This window comes from Heptranchias perlo, chromosome 27 (genome assembly GCF_035084215.1).
Source record: "Heptranchias perlo isolate sHepPer1 chromosome 27, sHepPer1.hap1, whole genome shotgun sequence".
Classification (NCBI taxonomy): Eukaryota; Metazoa; Chordata; class Chondrichthyes; order Hexanchiformes; family Hexanchidae; genus Heptranchias; species Heptranchias perlo.
Genome location: NC_090351.1, coordinates 32,340,593 through 32,360,805, shown reverse-complemented (window position 1 = coordinate 32,360,805; position 20,213 = coordinate 32,340,593). Strand labels below are relative to the sequence as shown.

The following is a 20,213-nucleotide window of genomic DNA, read 5'->3' as shown; positions in this document are numbered from 1 at the left end:
CTGCTTAACTATCGGTTGGGATTAGCAATAGCCCTCTAACGATTAGGAAAGTCAAGAGCATAAGCTTGTTTAACAGCAGGGTAAAATTTACTTACTGCATGGTCGTTGGGAACAGTAAATTGATGGAACCCAAAGATTGGATGAGCCGGTATCAAAGATGACGGTGAAGCTCTGTGGTGGATTCCCAATGCTGATTGCTCCATAGTACGACAACTGTCAGCAAAAACAAAATGTCCACAATGTATCAAGTGGGAATATACCCATGTGATATTACAACACCAAGTTATAGTCCAGCAATTTTATTTTAAATTCACAAGCTTTCGGAGGCTTCCTCCTTCGTCAGACATCGTTCACCTGACGAAGGAGGAAGCCTCCGAAAGCTTGTGAATTTAAAATAAAATTGCTGGACTATAACTTGGTGTTGTAAAATTGTTTACAATTGTCAACCCCAGTCCATCACCGGCATCTCCACATCATGTGATATTAGGTTAATATTCCTCTGTATCCATCAGTAATAGTAAATCCCCCTATCACTGCTTTTGAAATCACGTGGTACAGAATCAGAAGTCTACAGGCCATTTAAATTGAAGAGAGATAATGAGTAAGAAGAAGAAATCACTCTATTTCTATGTATTATACTGATAATGTATTTCATGGTTGAGATGATGTTGAGCGTTTTGACCATGCTGTCTTATATTTAAATTATATCAGCACAAACTATCTGCTAATGAATTTTTACCTTTCAATAATACCTAGCTCTGAGCAGAATACAAATTATAGGCGATAGCTGCAATCAATGTAAGTTTAATATAAATATATTAATATTTTCCGACTTTTGTTTACAAAACTCACAGATTACTTACATCCAGGAAGTTAATCAATGGTTCAGTTGATCCCAGGGATTGGGAGGGTCCTTCAAATTTGGAACAGGGATCATATGGATGATTCTTGAGGAAGTCCTCAAGAAGTCCCTTCTCCTGAAGAACTTTACGGACAGGTTTACCCTTAATCAAGGGCACTCTGTAAAGATAAGAAGTAAGTTTGAAATTTCATCAACTTTTAATGTTCCTTGCTGACAAATTATTCTTTCTATCTCTTAACCTTAGGTAATGAAGTTAAAAATGTAACTACAGAATCCTTTTTCTTTGTCACTTTTCCCCGCTCCTCTCCTTTCCTAAAGATGTTGACTCTTTACTGGAATATGGTTCCACAGGTGCTTATCAACATTCACTACCACATCCAAGTCTGACCCATGACAGGGAGTTGCTGGACACCAGCCCTCTTTTTCTTGCAGTTGCAGCTGTGGGGGCTCCAAACGCACACAAGGAAGATATTTCATTAACTTTTTCATCAAAGAAATGTATTCTCCAAAACTTAGCCAAAAATCAGATGATTTCCTACTTGAATAAACATTCAGAGAGCTGAATGCAAGCGAGCGTGATGAGTAGCCACTTCATCTTGTCCGTTGAATTGGTTCAGACACTCTTCGGAACTTAAAGTTTGGGGTCTATGCAGCAACATTTATACTCGCTCAGACCAACCTATTCCATTGTGACGAGGACCCAGATAAGATCATTCAACATGAGAAGTAAATATTAATGTACTCATGGTTAGTTTATCTCAAACACAATCCCTTTTATTAAGGACACTCTTCAACTTAAGAGGCACTTAATTAATATAAGTTGTATTAAAATAAACCATGTTAAGTGTTGTATTATTAAAGATTAGCCTTATAACTGATAAAGCAATCATAAATATATTTGCAAATTGGGTTAAAAACAGTCTTATCAAAACCACAAAATAGTATTGCCACGTGTACATCACAAGATAAATTAACTGCTTCACTGCTGGATATAACATTTAGCTGTTTAGCCACGCGGATGTTGAAACATATCCGTTACTGAATGCCCAGGAGTGCGCTACTTGGTTTTACTTTAATTGAGGGGGTTCAATTGACACCATTAGCTGCAAGAGCGATGCACTGCTCAATTAGATATGTCAAAAGGATATTTTGTGCATTTGAAATATGCTCTTATGTCAAGCGTAGATATTGGCTTAGTGGTAAAAATCACACCACCGGTTCATAAAGCTTTAAGCTCCAGTCCAGGACTCGAGCACATAATCTAGGATTGCACTTCAATGATGCATTGAGGGAATGCTGCATTGTCAGAGGTGTTGCCTTTCAGATGAGATATTAAACCCTGGACCCTTCTACTGTTCAGGTGGACTTTTTCAAAAAAGAGTAGTAATTCTCCCAGTGTCCTACCCAACATTCATCCCTCAGCCAACAGGAACAAAATAGATTAACTGGTCATTCATTTCATTGATGTTTGTGGGACTTTGCTATAATGCCTACAAAACAACAGTGTCGACATTTGTGTGTTAGCTGATTTTAATCGCAGTAATGCAATTGATTCCAGCATTTTCCAGCCCGTGAAAGGGACAACACCAAGATTCCCACTCCTGATTGTTATCCAATGGACTCTGTTGGAAGGTTGCATCCATGGACATTGGATAATGAGAGGATTAGGCTCTGCTGTGATCGCCCCTATGCCCAACAGCCCACTTGCACTCACTGTAACAGCTCAAGTCAAGAATGGGAACGTGGGTGAATTCAGCAGCTGCCAATAAATGAGAACCTCAACATATGTCTGCACTTTTTTGGAGACAAAAGAGGAAATGTGTACATTGCGCATAAAGCCATACTGGAGATCTCTGGGTAACTCCCATCATGTTCTGCTGAGGTAAATGAACAGATGTAACACAGTCAAATGTCCCCTGTTTTCCTGTCGGTTCTTGTAAGATATGCCATCCACTTAAGTTGCCGTTAGTCACCTTGTATTATTTTGTTGCCCAAGAAACTCTAGCCGTTTTTTTCCATTAAGGAGGAATGACTGCCTTCTTTACACAGGACTATCAACTCTTTCTTTGTTTGATAACCTGTTGCCCTTTCTGCAATGGGTAATATTTAACTTACTATTTCTTGCTCTAATGCATAATCTATTAATTTAGCTGACCCAACAAGGGCAGAGAAATGGGTCAGACTAGCTCAGCGATTTATAAAGGTTCATCATGACTTCCATGCTTTTGTACACTATTTATAAAGCCCAGGATCCCGTATGCTTTTTTAATAGCTTTCTCAACCTGCCCTGCCACTTTCAATGATTTGTGCACATATACCCCTAGATCTCTCTGTTCCTGTACCCCTTTTAGAATTGTGCCCTGTAGTTTATATTGCCATTCCTCATTCTTTCTACCGAAATTTATCACTTTGCATTTTTCTGCATTAAATTTCATCAGCTACGTGTCCGTCCATTGCATCAGCTTGTCTATATCCTCTTGAAGTCTATCAGTATCCTCCTCACTGTTCACTACACTTCCGAGTTTTGTGTCATCTGCAAATTTGGAAATTGTGCCCTGTACACCCAAGTCCAAGTCATTAATATATATCAAGAAAAGCAGTGATCCTAGTACCGACCCCTGGGGAACACCACTGTACACCTCCCTCCAGTCCGAAAAACAACCGTTCACCACTTCTCTCAGCTTCCTGTTTCTTAGCCAATTTTGTATCCATGCTGCTACTGCCCTTTTATTCCATGGGCTTCAATCTTGATGACGAGCCTATTATGCAGCACTTTATCAAACACCTTTTGCAAGTCCACATGCATCACATCAACCGCATTGCCCTCATCAATCTTTACTGTAGATGTGGTAATCCGGGATGGTCTTGCTGTCCACAAACTCCCACATACTACAATTCCAACACACACCCTGTACTGCCATCTCTAGTTTTTATTTATTTAATCAGTAGTTCATATCTAGGAGTAATAGAATCACTTGAGATCTAGATCATATTTGGTAAATGGATTTAGCTTTAATATCAAAAAAATTAGTAATTAATTTTTCAAAATTTTATGTACTTTTTATTTGAGTTTTAAATGTTGATAGATTAGTTTATAGTCCCTTGGTTTAAATCACTTTGCGCTTCCTTCCCCCTCTGCACCTCCTTCCCACGCTCACTAAATTCCCATTGAAAGTCCTCACTCTGTTAGCAATTCACCCGTGAATGGTTCACTTTCTGTCTTTACCAAGCTCTGTGCTTTTGCAAAGCTCCTTGTACTATATAACCATTCTGACACATCCTAGTTACAATTGGTGAGTCAACTTCCACCCAAAATTATTAATACCTAGTCAGGAACCTACTTACAGCTGATTGTCTGCTAACTATTAACTGCCACTGACTTGCAGCTTTTTAAAATTAGTCAACTAAGTTTAATCTCAGTTAAATTTCAGTTTGATAAAAAAATAAAACACACCTACCAGTGAATTCCCATACTCACCAAATTCCCAGTTGCAAGTCCTCACAGTGTTAGTTCAAAATCAGCGTATGTATGCTAAAATTTCCAGCAGAAATTCTCAAACTATCGCACTCCACATGCTGCCAACTATCACTTCCAAGGAGTTGTATTTGAAGGCAGGAGTCTCTGGTGCAGTCCTCATTGCACACATGATGCTTTCAAATTGGTTGCTCTCTTCAGCTGAACAATTTGAGACAACTCTCCTTCAAGGGCATAACAGCAGCCCTCTAAGAGCTGCTGGCTCATGCAATTTTGCGATTTACAGCCAACCAATTTATAGGTCTGACTCTCTGTGCACATGAAGGAGTCATTAAATTATGCCACACTTACACAGTACAATCCTCAGTATTAATTTTCCCATGTAATTTAGAAATACTGTTAATGGTTAATTTTTTTTTCTTTTAATTGGTTAGAACCTTTGATTTAACAATTACTCTTCTTGTTCAGCATTTTGCTATTAATCGCTCATGACTTCAAGTTAAAGCTTTCACAAGAAAACAGTTTTTGATGTCAAAAAATCCTGCAAACATTTGCATTGACATTTTCCATTGAGGAATGTTAATTTATTCGTGCACTAAATTTTGGCGAAATTTACTTGAGAAATGTGTAATTTGTGTAAGTGTAAAGAAGTAAATAACTTGCATTTATATAGCCCCTTTCACAACCTCAGGATGTCGCACAAGTGCTTTGCAGTAACTGAAATAGTTTTGAAGTGTAGTCACTGTTATAATGCAGGGACACATAGCAGCCAGTTTGCACACAGCAAGGTCCCACAAACAGCAATGAAATAAGTGACCAAGTAATGTGCTTCAGTGGTGTTGCTTGACAGAGGAATGCTGGCCAGGTTACCAGGAGAACTGCCCTGCTCTTCCTCAGATAGTGATATGGGATCTTTACATCCACCTGAGAAGGCAGAGAAGTCTCTGTTTAACATTTCAACCAAAAGACAGTACCTCCGACAGTGCAGCATTCCTTCAGTACTGAACTGGAGTGTTAGCCTAGATTATATGCTCAAGTCTTTGGAGTGGGGCTTGATCCCACAATTTTATGATTTAGAGACAAGAGTGTTGCTACTAAGCCAAGGCTGACACATGAGTAGTTGGAAATCTTACCGTTGCCGGCTTTTAATGTAACGTCTTTCAGGGATTTGAGAAGGAAAGAAACGATCACCAATCATTTTCATTGATGAATTGAACATGGCGAAGTGTTAACAAAAGTAAAGAAAATGTGGGAAATTGTATTCAATGTTTGCCTTTATTTTTTCTTACAGAAGAATTATAACATTTAAAAAAGTTGTGCCAATGAATTTAACAGTGCAGCTCTTATCAGTTCTTCTGGAGAGCTCTGAATTCTGAGAGATCTTCTATTGGACAATTTTTGACAGCAAGAACTAGCAAGTGTATTTTACGCTGGTTAATTCATTGAGCAATCACTTCATTTTTGGACATTACAAAATATTCAGGTGCAATGGATGACGCATTGAATACACAAAATATAAATAACTCAGTAACGACATTGATAGCCCCATGATTAATGAAGTTTTTCTATAATTCTGTACAAATTTATATCTTAGAAGAAATGTGTTTTGTAATTTAACCTGAAATATATGATTTGTTAGAAAGGTGTTATTCTACCGATCAGACAGGTCAGGGGCATATGGTGTGCATCCTGTACTATTTCCATTCTATACCCAGCAATAGACTGGTAGATTGTTAATACTGGGGCATGCATAAGGTTACCGTTTTGTTAGGTGGCATGTAAGACGAACTGTCATGTTCCACCAATACAATATACCAAGTCTACCATATGAGGCACAGCTATTTTGGAATTATAGAAGAGATGTGTCAAAAGAGACTGCAGCTGAGCAGGGAGGCAATGATGGAGCTATGCCATCCACTTCAGGATAACCTCCAGACAACATTGCAGATCAACGTAGCACTGTGATTGTGTAAGCACTTACAGATTGGGTTCCTTATAGGCTAGCACTAGGGATACCTATCGTGTCAGCCACATTGCTAACCACAGATGCATCTGTAACCTCTTCGATACATTATTCAGCTATGACCATCAAGTTCACTGTTGACCAACCGCAGCTAAGTGTTATGGCAAGAGAATTCTACAGATCTGTTGGCATTCCCAGGATTGAGGAGGTTATTGATTGTACCCATGTTGTCATTTGTGCCTCTGAATCTCATGGCACAGCCCTGTCACCACATGCCCTGTATGAACCATTTCCTTTGGAAGAAGAGAAAACAATGTTACGGGCATATGAGTAGCAGAGGTGCATGCGTCCTAAGATGATGAAATGTGAAGGTCCCTTTAAATCAGCTGTCCTTGAAGACCAGCTGTAGCACATGTGGCAGGCAATATGAGTTGGCAGAGAGTTTTTGAGTAATGAAGGTGTTGGAGTGTTTGTAGGGGTTGCCCTTTGCAGTTGTGAGTTCTCTTGACACATCGATGCAGAGAGAAAGTGAATATGAGAGGTAAGGAGATGAAGGAAAGCTTCCTGAGTGGTAGAAGATGTGCAGTGGCAAGAGTGTCTAGACTTACCTTAGCTACCCTTGATCCATCATTGAACCTCTTCCAGGATTGTGTGACATTTCTTGGGGTGGTGGAGGTCGCACTGACTGCTTCTGCCTCCTCCCTCCAGACACACTGCACCAACCTTTCATGGGAGTTCCTGCCCTCAAGGCCCAAAATCGCGCTCTTTTGGCTGAGGCTTCTGATAAAAGGACCCCTGGACTTGAATCCAAGAATCTGCGATAGTTTCCAGCTGCGACTGCTTCAGCCATTCTCCCAGAAGAGTGACGCTTCCCTTTAACTGGCTGCTTCCCTTTCAAAGGCAATTGTTTGAATGTGCACATGGACTCCTGAACTCCAAAAGAAAAAGACAAAGGACTAAATCAGAGACTCTGAAGGGAAATTCCAATGTAGCACTGCCATTTGCTACACATTAAGTAATAAGGCACCTGAACCAGGGCACTTGAGAGCAAACTAGTGAGGAATCAAGCGGTTCAAATGATTTTTTTCCAGAGAGCCCTTCCTGCACGCTGTGAATGTTACAGCTTTGAAGGAAAATAGTCTTTTACTCATTAATGCAGCTCGTTGAAGATGGAAGGCTGTCCTATGAAATTTATATTTGATTGAATTTGATCAAAATATTGTTACTACCGACCTTCTCCACCAGATGGTGAGATCATTATTCATGTACTATATGAAATCTGCACTGACTCACATTATACAGAATACGTGCACTCCGTGTATTGATCATTAGGTACATACAACCTGTACTCTTACACATGTCTTGTTAGGTTTGTATTTACTTAAATCTGTCCAAAGTTATTCACTGAAGATGTAATTTAACATCATCCAATATATCTCAATTATATGTGATATTATAGTGAATAAATTATCTTTTTAAGGTGTTTGAAATTCTCTAATCCTTGCCCATTCCGATCCATGAAAGTTAATTTGCTAAACAAAGTGCACATTCTTTAACTCTAGATGAAAATAATTCAGAACCAAATAATAGAGCAAAGAAACAGTTTCATTCATGAAATAAGTTGTGTTGCTTATTTCCTGAAAATCCCTGAATTTAATGCAACACTGATCTTGCTATTTCACCATGGAACTCACAGCCTGTGTCTCTCTTATTTTCAATTGCACTTATTAACTAAAAATGCAGGATCGGTAATTTAATTTTCCACTGCTGGAACCGCGGAGCGCCATCTGTGGAAGGCAAATGGCCACAGTTGAATGACGAGGTTACTGTGGTTATGTCGATATTCTGGTAGTTTCACTTGATTACATATTGGGAGGGGATGGAGGTTGCAACGAAAATGAGGAATATTGTCCACTTTTCGGTTTGTGCCTGTTCTTTTTAAATTCCGTCATTGTACTTAAGCAATTTATAAAATATATCAAATGCAGCTCAAATTCATATACCAAACTCATTTCGATACAGCTTTGAAAGATTTTTTTCACTTTCAGGCTGGAGAGCAATAATTCTAACTGAAACAATGTGGTATGATTGGCTTGGTTTGTATATGAGTAATAATTTCCGATTTAAGTTTGAGCAGTCCGATATTCAAAGTCCTAGAAGTCGCAGTAACTTTTCTGGAATATAAAAGGAGCGATTCAGTTTGAATCGAGGGGGTCAGTTTGAAAATCTCGAAGAGAAGGAATCGGTCAGAAAAATATTCCAGAAATAAAGGAATCACTGTTTATCTGAAAGATTTTTTTTTCAAATGTTTCTTCGAGTTCCAACTTTTAAAATTTTGTTCACTGGAGGAGTTATATAATAGGCTTTCTGCTGTAAATATAGAATTATATTATCACTGTTGGGTAATGTGCTTGCTTCTTTAATACATTTGATTCGTGTTTTAAGTTTAATGTCAGGTAACTGAAGGAAGTTTTGAGGTAAAAATGGGTAACTGAAGGAAGTTTTGATGTAAAAATGGGTGAATGTGCACCGGACGTTCTCCACCCATTCGTACCGACAAAGAGCAGCCTTAAAGGAACAGTAGGAGGCTGCTCATTAAATGAACGAAGTTCCTTTAAGTCAAGATGGTGTGACTTGCAGGGGAACTTGGAGGTAATGATGTTCCCATGCCCCTGCTGCCCTTCTGCATCTGGTTGGTGGAGGACGCGGGTTTGGGAGGTGCTGCTGAAGAAACCGTGGCGAGTTTGCTGCAGTGCATCATGTGGGTAGGACACACTGCAGCCACAGTACGCCGGATGTGGAGGGAGTGTTTGTTTAAGCCAGTGGGTGGGTGGTGGATGAAGCGACTACTTTGTCCTGGAAAGTGTCGAGCTTCTTGTGTATTGTTGGAGCTGCACCCGTCAAGGCAACTGGAGAGTATTCCATCACAATCTTGACTTGTGCCTATTGGGTGGGAGAAAGATTTTTGAGAGTCAGGAGATGAGCCACTCACTGCAGAGTATCCAGCCTCTGATCTGCTCTCGTGGGCACGGCATTATTTGTGGCTGGTCCATTTGAGTTTCTGGTCAATGGTGACCTCCAAGATGGTGATGTTGGAGGGCTCAGCAATGGTAATGCCATTGAATGTCAAGGGGAGGTAGTTATGCTCCTTCTTGTTGGAGATGGTCATTGCCTGACACTTGTGTGGCACGGATGTTATTTGGCACTTATCAGTACAAGCCTGGTTGTTGTCGAGGTCTTGCTGCATGCAGGCATGGACTGCTTCATTATCTGTGGAATTGCAAATGGAGCTGAACACTGTACAATCATCAGCAAACAGCCCACTTCTGACCTTACGAAGGAGGAATGGTCATTGCTGAAGATAGTTGGGCCGAGGGTGCTGCCGTGAGGAACTCATGCAGCAATGTTTTGGGGCTGAGAAGATGGGCCTCCAACAATCACAGCCATCTTCCTTTTGTCAGGTATGACTTCAGCCATTGGAGAGTTTATCCCCTGATCCCCATGGACTTCAGCTTTATTAGGGCTCCTTGGTGCCACACTTGCTGGGATGTTGCCTTGATGTCAAGGGCAGTGTAAGAAAAGCACTACACAACCTTTCTACATTATTATTATAAATCTTATGTTAATGTAGAATACATGTTAAATCAGCTGTGAACAAAGGGCTTGTTGTTTGTGTCAAAACAAGCTGCTCACAACCTTGAGAGAGAACACCCTTTTGGTTAACTAGCACCTGGGTCACCTTAATGGTGGTATCATTGGAGGAATGCAGAAGGTTGTTAAGATTAGTGCTGGGGAACCAGAAAGGAGTGTTGCTGTGCTGAATGTTGGGAGTATGGGAGTAAGGCTGATTGCCTCCATTTTGAGACACAGGAGATGATTGATGGGAAGCTCAGACATACAGAGTCGTTTGTCTTTCAAACATATATGAGTGAGGTGTTTTTCGGTAATGAGGCAGAATGTTCTGGAGGCACAGCTGGACTCCCCATTGATTAGTACTCTGGCGGGTGCACACCCTGATGTACTTGTTTCATGAATAATCAGCCAGGTTGTATCAATCTAACCAGCATACTTAATTATACTATTGTATTTTAACCATCTTTGCTACTTGTTATAACTCATTAATAAACCTATTATACTTAACCCTTTCTCTGTTCCTGTTCACATTTTTTGTGTTTACTGTCATATCATCATGAATGAAAGAGATTCAACTACCTCAGCCAATCTGAAAATGTTACAAAATAATCAAACAATGCCAAATTTCAAATGCAATGTTTTATTCTCAAGCAGCGTTTGACAAGGTGCATGCTCAGGAATCATTGCTGGGCCCCAGCTTTTCACACTGTATATAAATGACATGTGTTAGGGAATAGAAGAGATTCTATCCAACTTTGCAGATAATACTAATCTAGGAGTTATATAAAATTATGAAGAGAGCAGAAAGTTGTAAAAGAACATAAATAGATTAATTGAGTGTCTAGGACAATGGCAGATGCAAATTAACATATGAGGCAGTACTTTGGACATAAGAATGTTAGATGGAAGTGTAATCTGAATAGGACAGCACTGGGGGAAGGGTTAAGGATCAAAAAGGTTTAGGGATCCAGGTACTTATTCAAAAGTTATTAAAAGCTTGCTCCATGGTGCAAAAATTGATCAAAAAGACTAACGGGATGTTCATCACAAGATAGTTCGAATGTAAAAAGAGGAAAGTCTCAGCTGCCTCCACTAGTTTACTATCATCTGTAAACTTGGCCAATTGAGTTGTACTGAGCATCTCCAGGTCGATGTAAATTAGAAACAATAGGAGACCCAGCACCGATCTTTGGGGCACTCCAATCAGTACTTCTTCCCACTCTGACATCAGTCCACCAGCAAACATCTACTGATTCCTATCTTTCAGCAAATTTCTTGTCCATTCCAAAGCTGTTGTCTTGAATTCCCATTGTGTTCAGACATGTAGCAGCCTAACATGAGGAGAGTAGTCAAAAGCTTTCTAAGAGCCCAGATAGGCCATGTGAAAAGGAAGGTCAGTGAGGTTACCCTGACAGGATCTTCCCTTACTGAAACAGAGTTGGCTTTTATTTATTAGGTTATTATACAGTTAATTCTCATTTGTTCCTGATAACTGATTGCAATACATGGCCTGTTATTGATGTGAGAACATCTGCAATTTGCCAAATTAGATTCTTCACCTTTACTGAATATGGATATGATACCGGCTTGTTTCCAATCCAATGGAATCTGCCTATAACTATTTCATGATGACTGTCAGCACTTCACAAATCTCATCCCTTGACTTCCTTAGTTCCCTGTGAATTGTTAGTTTATAACCTTTTTAAGTCTGTCCGGAGCTTCCATCTTGTTGATGTTGAAATCCATAAGTATAATTGGATTATTGGGTTGGAGGTTATCGTAATATAGACATCTCCAGTGAACACTTCAAGGAGGTAATCTTAAACACAAACTTAACTTTTAGATGCTGACCTCCTCTGTGTTTATATGTTTAATTTCATCACAAACTGTTTCTCAGAAACTTGGGAAATCTTGATGGCTCCATTGGATGTTCTAGGCCAGGGTCCACTAACTTTCAATCCAAAATGTAAACCAGGTTTGCCATCTTGAATCAATGGTGACTTGTATCTGAATTTTACCGATACCTCAATGATAGCCAAACCTGGACTCCATGACCACCTGTTCAAATTACTGAGAACATCATTCAACAACTACTTCTCATCTGATCTGCAAATTCCTGTCTGTGTTTTGTAATTGTTTCCATGAGTTAGCCACAGCATCGATCAACGCAAATGTGAAAATGAATTGAGGTGCCCTCCCCGCACAAAGACATGAAAGAAAAAAGAGACAGGAAATCCAGGAGTGTGCATTTCATGATTCTATTTTATTGAGCAATTTTAGGAACTACACTAATAAAGAGATTCCAAAGGATAGAAAAACCAGCTGTGTGATGTTAGGATCACATTTACATCAAATCAGGTTTCACTGCAGAGGTCATCCACCTTCAACAGAAATGTGTATGGCTCTGGAGTGAAGCACTGCACCAATAATATATCACAGCTGAATGTCCAAACCAAGAAAGAACTGAGTAAAAGTGCTACACAATCAAAGAGGAGATATAATTAGACTATATCAACATTCTCATTTCCAATCCAGAACTAGTGATCTAAGACTGTTCCTTTAAAAGCCCACCCTGACAAGACATTTATTTAATTTTTCATTGCCTTTCAGTTGTAACTTAGTGGACAGCACTGCTGAGCACCAACACACAGCCAAGCAGTCAACGGTGTATCTTTGTTTTTGGTCATCCAAGATGTGATGACTTCATCTATTACACTGGGCAGCCAGGTGTCAATTGCTGCAATGGGGAATCAGGTGACGGGTTAAGTCAACATGAAAATGGGAATCAGGGTGAGCTTTCAATGAGAATATAGATGAATAAATTAGACAGCCTTAGCCAAGCCCACACGGTTGTTGCCACTGTCGAAAATGGAGTAATATTCTCCAATGAACACATCTCCCAGAATCCAGAGGTATCCACCAGAGCCGCCAAAACCACTTGTGCAGCTGACTTGGTCGCTGTAAGTGTACTGTAAGAAAGGGGGGAACAATTAATACTGGGTCATTTGTCTATCTCCTTGAGTGATCTCTACAGCATGTTTGATTAATCTCTGAACAATTACTCCTTTATATCTTTTGAAAATTGTTGGAAATGTTAATGAGTATTCCAAAAGGAAATGGGACAAGGGGTGAAACTATTTACTTCTGCACCTTGTGTCAGTGCTGTGACAATGAGAAGATATTGAGCAAATTCTAGAGCAGTTTGCAGCTTGCTGCGGGAATGGCTTCCAATTCAATATGGCCATCAAGGTAAATGGGCAATACCAGTACCAGAAGCTTCCACACCAAGCAGGTGGATTCTTGTGCAAGATGCTAACTTTGATTGGCAGCTCACCAAGTGAAGCATCAACACACAGAGCGAGGGAAGGGGTCAGAGGAGAGACTCTGTGCTCTTTCTCTCTTTCCTCTTCAGACAGAGAGAGAAAATTGGCAGCCCCACAGTAAATGGCACAAACTTAAATGTCAAAAGTGGTTGACAATGGCAAATAAACAAAAATAAGCTCCCATCCAAAAATTGTATCTGTTATAAGACTAATTAAAAGGATATATTGCAATAAAGACATGAACACATACCTTCAACGTGTATGCTTTGGCAGGAAGAGGATAGTCAACTCCATTGATGGTGAAAACCACATCGGGCATGCTGTTGATATTGTTACAGTTTATGGAGTACTGGAAGAAAATAGCAACAGTTTTTAGTGATTGTTTCAGCTTCGGGATTTACAATAAATCATCTATAATTAAATGGAATAACTAGTTAATCACTATTGGAATTAATGTGAGGTGAAATTGGAAAAAACAAGCAAGCTGAAAGAAAATTGTTATCGAGGAACATTGCCAGTTACCAGAATATATTTAAGATAAATTAAGCAACAACACACTAAACCTTTCTAAATATTAGAGCTCATCTAAATGTTAAAGCAATAATAGGATTGTAGGTTGTGGATTTCTTGTGTTGACACTGTGGCCTATTCCAGCACTATTTTTTGTCCTTGAGTGAATAGACTCAAATATGTAAAGATTCTTTACCTTGCACTTGCAACAAATGGTGATGCAACTCCAAGCATTTCTGGGGCCGTACATCTGTGCTACAGTGATTGTTGCCTCATTTGTATGGAATGTAATTTAATACCCCCAAAGAGGCTGAGGGAATTTTTGAAGAGCCAATTATATATGAGAAATTGCAATATTATTAAAATATATCAATTTCCACTTTGTAAGTACTTAAATTCTGAAATTGTCTGCGACAGGCTACAGTGTGAAACAATCATTGATGCACTCTCAGACAATCCTTCACTGCACCAGATACTGTAACATGGCATCTCTACCTCGCCATAGGAATTTGGAGTTGCTCCAATATACTGCTGAATTGTGTCGATGGCTGAGCTGGAACCAACAAGAAGAGAAGTGCCAGTATCAACAATGGCAGGACAACCTCCATCGCAAGCCACAACCTGGCCATTAATTGTTACTCTGAGGGAGATAATTGGATCAAGAGTTAGTCAAAGATCTAAAAAAAACTACACTTATTAGACCAATTGAACAAGTAATACCAAGCTGGGGTTCCTAATCAGCTATGATATACGTTATATCTTCAGTAAATGCTGACACAACTGACATTTTTAAAACAGACTCAGTATTTTAATCCTTCATTTCTTTTAGCTTGTATGTTTCAACATAGTTTGGTAAAATCAGTTTTCAGTAGAGAAGCAGACAGTATCAAGTTCTACCGTCCACTGGCACTAATGCCTGTTGGTCCAATGATGCCAAGAACAGGTGCCCCATTTCCCACTTCCTGACAGTGTGATGGGAAACCTCATTCATGGGCACAGCTGTGAACCGACCAAGAGTGGTTTGTAAAGATCCAATAGTTCCACCAATAGGTGGCACACTTGGACGCCATTGTGTGTAAAATTGCAGGACAACCACAGGCCCATATGTCAGGTGCAGTTGCCCCTGTCCAATCAATAAGATAACAAAAATGCCAATCCAGTATAAGGTTATGGGTGCCACAGACAGACACTTGCCCTCATTTTATGAATGAGAGTTGAATTCAATTAACATGATCTTTGGCCTTTCACGACCAACAGAATTTTCATATGGTCGCTATTGACAAAAAGCTCTTCAAGTAAAATATATGTACTTCATGGTATCATAGTATCAGAGTAGGTACAGCACAGGAGGAGGCCATTCAGCCCATCGTGCCTGTGCTGCCTCTTTGAAACAGCTATCCAATTAGACCCATTCCCCTGCTCTTTTCCCAGAGCCATGTAAATGTTTTTCCTTCAAGTATTTATCCAGTTCCCTTTTGAAAGTTACTGTTGCATTTGCTTCCACCACCCATTCAGGCAGTGAATTCCAGATCATTACAACTCACTCGTGTGATAAAATGCATCCTCATGTCGCCTCTGGCTACTTATTTTCAAACCATTGGATTAAACATTGATTGCAAGACTGAAATACAGTGAATGAGCTCTCTACTGTAATCAGCCTTCCACAAATGTTTTCTCCTGAAAATTATTAATAGTGACATCCTCAGCACATTGTCTCAATAAAAGTTTTATCTTTTGATATGGTTGATTTGTCGAACGCCACTTTCAGAAGTATCCCAGTTGTGGATGGGAAAATCACTCACTGGTCAATGAGGATTTGCCAATAGGCTTCATGAGTGACGGGAACCCAGTTAATTTGACCGGTGTAGTGGTTTGGATCAATTCCACCAAATACAACTTCACTTCCGGACTGACCATCCTCTCTGTAAAACATAGATTTTTAAAAAAAGTTCAGAGACAAAGAAACAATTTCATTCACATTGAAATATTTCTGGTTTAGAGGTTTAGCACTTGGTGATGTCACTGCCCATTGGATATTGTATCTAAATCATCATTTTTCCAAATCAGTTATTAAAAGTAATTAATTGCAATGTGTCAGTATCCTTGCCATAAATACTCCAGGAAACTCATACCATCCAATAGGATTCTATCTGCTCAAATAAAGCAACTATGCCTTTTAAATAAATTATACAGGATTTAATCTGTGTCCTTTGGGATCCTATTGGATTCAATTCTAAATTGGGCTGATAGCACCAGAGAAGGGATGCAAGGTTTGAAAACGAATAACTTTGATAGAAAGCTCTTGCATTTATGTCGTGCCTTTCACATCCTCAGGATGGCCCAAAGTGCTCCTCAACCAATGAATGCTTTTGAAGTATAGTCATTGTTATATAGATAAATGCAGCAGTCGGTTTGTACACAGCAGAGTGCCACAAATAGATTGAGGGATTTCCGTTGGACAGGACACCTAGTAATACCTTGGGACCTTTTACACCCACCTGAACAGGTGGGCAGGGCTTCAGTTTAACATCTCGTCAGAAAGACAATACCTCTAATAATGCCGTACATTCTTAAAACTGCAGAGTATGCCCGACAATGTCAATACCACACTGACTCATCAGCCTGGAGTATGTGCTGAAATTTTGCAGTAGGATTGAAGCCAAGACCTTCGGACACAGAGGTAAAAGTGTTACCAACTGAGTCAAGCTGAGTTTTTTGGGTGAAAGCATAAAAAAACAGTACCTGCTTCATTTAGGGGTTATAAGATGGAGAAACAAAGACATACGAAATGTTTACCTGGATAGGTACACAGCGAAGAGGGGCTTCTGCACCAATTGTTGAGACATCATGTTATCAAACACAGTCGTGGCACCTGATGCTGCAAGAGATGCATAGCCCAAGCCCAGAATTCCATCGAATTTACAGTAGGTAAAGAAACTGCCTGGTTCGGTCTCACTTAAACCAAATTCTTGGTTGCTGATAGCTACGTTTGAAAGCTAGAAAAACAAGATAATGTGATAAATCATGAGGAATTAACCAAAATCTTATCCAGTGAATTATATCCGCTGGATAATTAACTCCAAACTTGGCTCTTCTGCAATAGTTTTAATGAGTTGGTGGGGATTTGTCTCTTGCTTTTGAAACCATGCTGACTGCCCCTATGATATCTAACTATGTACAAACAGTTTAGAGCACAGATGTTTAGACTCGAACTTCAAATTTCATGACATGATGACATCCTCTTCATAAATTGATCACACATGGCGAGTAGGTTTTTCACAACCTCCTGCCATTGATAGTTCCATCTCGTGGTCAATTTGATGCCCTTTTGTTGCAAAGTGCAAGTAATTTGGAAGTGACCCCATGATTTCAGTTCTTTGGTACTTACAAGAGATTTTAGTTGTAGAGTTGGGAGGCAAGTATTGAAGGCAAGTTTGCTTTTCTCCAGTTAACTTCACAATTTCTAGTGTACCTCCTATCAATATAAAACTCGCCTCTGAAACTATTGCAGAAGAGCCAAGTTTGGAGTTAATTATTCAGTGGATATAATCAGGATAAAAATCAGGAGAACATTAGTAACATTCGCTTTTATTCATCTGTTTAAATCATGCTTTCTTAAATTTAATTTTTTAAGGTGATTCCACACTATCTGTTAAATATTATTCTCGTACTTTTATTTTTCTCTTTGTATCTAAAATCAGAATTTAATGAAAGAGAACAAATTTGCATTTATATAGCACCTTAGGATGTCCCAAAACAGTTCACAGCCAAGCAATTACAGCAATGAGATAGATGACCAATTATACTTTTTTTTGGTAGTGATGGTTGAGGGATAAATGTTGGCCAGGACAGTGGGAGAGCTCTCCTGCGTTTCTTTGAATAGTACCTTGGGATCATTTACATCCATCCTGAGAACTTTCGTCTCATCCGAAAGATGATACCTCCAACAGTACATCACTCTCAGTCTGGATGATGTGCTCAAGTGGGCTTGAATCCACGATCTGCTGACTCAGTGCTACCACTGAGCAAAGGCTGTCATATCCCACATACAACACAAATAAGCGTAAAGGTCTGAGTTGAACTGAATGGTTAGATCAAGGGAGTATTTTCATGAAATTTCTATGATGCTCCAACAAAAAGGAGTTCTGTCAATAAATTTATGAAAGTCGATCTTACATTTTATATTTATATTTTATACATTTTATAAATAAATCTTTTATTTCAAATCATCAACTTGCAGCTCGCGATACCCTCTGCTACATCATCATTACACATCCACTCAACTGTCTGGCTTTTGAACTGATCCAACTCATTATGTTTGATTCCAAAATCTTTGTATCTTTGACTTGAACCTGTAACTTTTGGAAAGCAATTATCACTGTTACGGGATTTGATTTACTTGATGAGGATCACAGTCTACTTACTCTGACAGTGTCATATCCCAGTATACCAGTCATGCTGCCTGTGCCATACTGAATAGATAAGGACTGGTCATTTGACTGATATGTTGAGGACTTTTTTGGGTTGAATCGGTGATGGTCCACTGCAAAGAAACATCCATTTCATCAAATTATTATAAAGGTTTCAGCATTTAATCCAATGCTGGTTCAAATATTTGTGCCAAAAAATAATCTAATTGTCACATTCAAGAAATAATTTATTTTTGTTACTAAGCATCCCATCCAATTTTCTGTAGCCTCATAAGTGTATTACTGGTTGCCATTTTCTTGGAGGGAGAGCCAGGTTCATGAAGAGCATCAGGAACTTCCATGGATTTTTTTTAAGGGAGCCTGAAATAAAATGTGTGTGTGCGTGTGTGTGTGCGCGTGCACGTGTTTGTGTGTGTGTGTGGGGGGTGGTGGGTGTGTTGGGGTGGGGGGCTGGCTTTGTGGAAGTGTATATGTGTGTGAGTGTGTCAGAGTATGGTTTGTGAGTGTATATGTGTCTGTGTGAAGGAAGATACTACATGTTGGGCCAGGTACGGTCAGCTGTCCTCTTGTTAGCCTACTCAGTGAATTTAAGCTTAAACCTAAATCTGATTTAACCTTAAACTTCAACCAGACACAGGATTATGGAGAATGTGTCTTCATTGTTGATTGTTGACTTTGTTCAGTTTACTGCTTAACTATCGGTTGGGATTAGCAATAGCCCTCTAACGATTAGGAAAGTCAAGAGCATAAGCTTGTTTAACAGCAGGGTAAAATTTACTTACTGCATGGTCGTTGGGAACAGTAAATTGATGGAACCCAAAGATTGGATGAGCCGGTATCAAAGATGACGGTGAAGCTCTGTGGTGGATTCCCAATGCTGATTGCTCCATAGTACGACAACTGTCAGCAAAAACAAAATGTCCACAATGTATCAAGTGGGAATATACCCATGTGATATTACAACACCAAGTTATAGTCCAGCAATTTTATTTTAAATTCACAAGCTTTCGGAGGCTTCCTCCTTCGTCAGACATCGTTCACCTGACGAAGGAGGAAGCCTCCGAAAGCTTGTGAATTTAAAATAAAATTGCTGGACTATAACTTGGTGTTGTAAAATTGTTTACAATTGTCAACCCCAGTCCATCACCGGCATCTCCACATCATGTGATATTAGGTTAATATTCCTCTGTATCCATCAGTAATAGTAAATCCCCCTATCACTGCTTTTGAAATCACGTGGTACAGAATCAGAAGTCTACAGGCCATTTAAATTGAAGAGAGATAATGAGTAAGAAGAAGAAATCACTCTATTTCTATGTATTATACTGATAATGTATTTCATGGTTGAGATGATGTTGAGCGTTTTGACCATGCTGTCTTATATTTAAATTATATCAGCACAAACTATCTGCTAATGAATTTTTACCTTTCAATAATACCTAGCTCTGAGCAGAATACAAATTATAGGCGATAGCTGCAATCAATGTAAGTTTAATATAAATATATTAATATTTTCCGACTTTTGTTTACAAAACTCACAGATTACTTACATCCAGGAAGTTAATCAATGGTTCAGTTGATCCCAGGGATTGGGAGGGTCCTTCAAATTTGGAACAGGGATCATATGGATGATTCTTGAGGAAGTCCTCAAGAAGTCCCTTCTCCTGAAGAACTTTACGGACAGGTTTACCCTTAATCAAGGGCACTCTGTAAAGATAAGAAGTAAGTTTGAAATTTCATCAACTTTTAATGTTCCTTGCTGACAAATTATTCTTTCTATCTCTTAACCTTAGGTAATGAAGTTAAAAATGTAACTACAGAATCCTTTTTCTTTGTCACTTTTCCCCGCTCCTCTCCTTTCCTAAAGATGTTGACTCTTTACTGGAATATGGTTCCACAGGTGCTTATCAACATTCACTACCACATCCAAGTCTGACCCATGACAGGGAGTTGCTGGACACCAGCCCTCTTTTTCTTGCAGTTGCAGCTGTGGGGGCTCCAAACGCACACAAGGAAG

General features: G+C 39.4%; 1 protein-coding gene across 1 annotated transcript; it reads right to left on the bottom strand.

The window, feature by feature from the left end:
- Window positions 1–12,728: 12,728 nt before the first annotated feature.
- On the bottom strand, window positions 12,729–19,349 carry LOC137344652 (pepsin A-like). Its single transcript, XM_068007776.1, has 8 exons — window positions 19,344–19,349; window positions 18,979–19,096; window positions 18,191–18,309; window positions 16,563–16,762; window positions 15,569–15,688; window positions 14,199–14,406; window positions 13,507–13,605; window positions 12,729–12,902 (listed from the first exon to the last, which is right to left on the bottom strand). Exons 1-8 carry the CDS (start codon window positions 19,347–19,349, stop codon window positions 12,756–12,758), a joined length of 1,017 nt encoding a protein of 338 aa, XP_067863877.1. The 3' UTR covers window positions 12,729–12,755.
- Between the last annotated feature and the right edge of the window lie 864 nt (window positions 19,350–20,213).

Excerpts from the sequence above, each read along its gene's own strand:
- LOC137344652 (XM_068007776.1), bottom strand. Across the intron at positions 15,689-16,562 it reads TTCGCTGTGTACCTATCCAG|AGAGGATGGTCAGTCCGGAA; the intron begins GTAAACATTTCG and ends TATGTTTTACAG. Across the intron at positions 12,903-13,506 it reads CCAAAGCATACACGTTGAAG|TACACTTACAGCGACCAAGT; the intron begins GTATGTGTTCAT and ends CCTTTCTTACAG.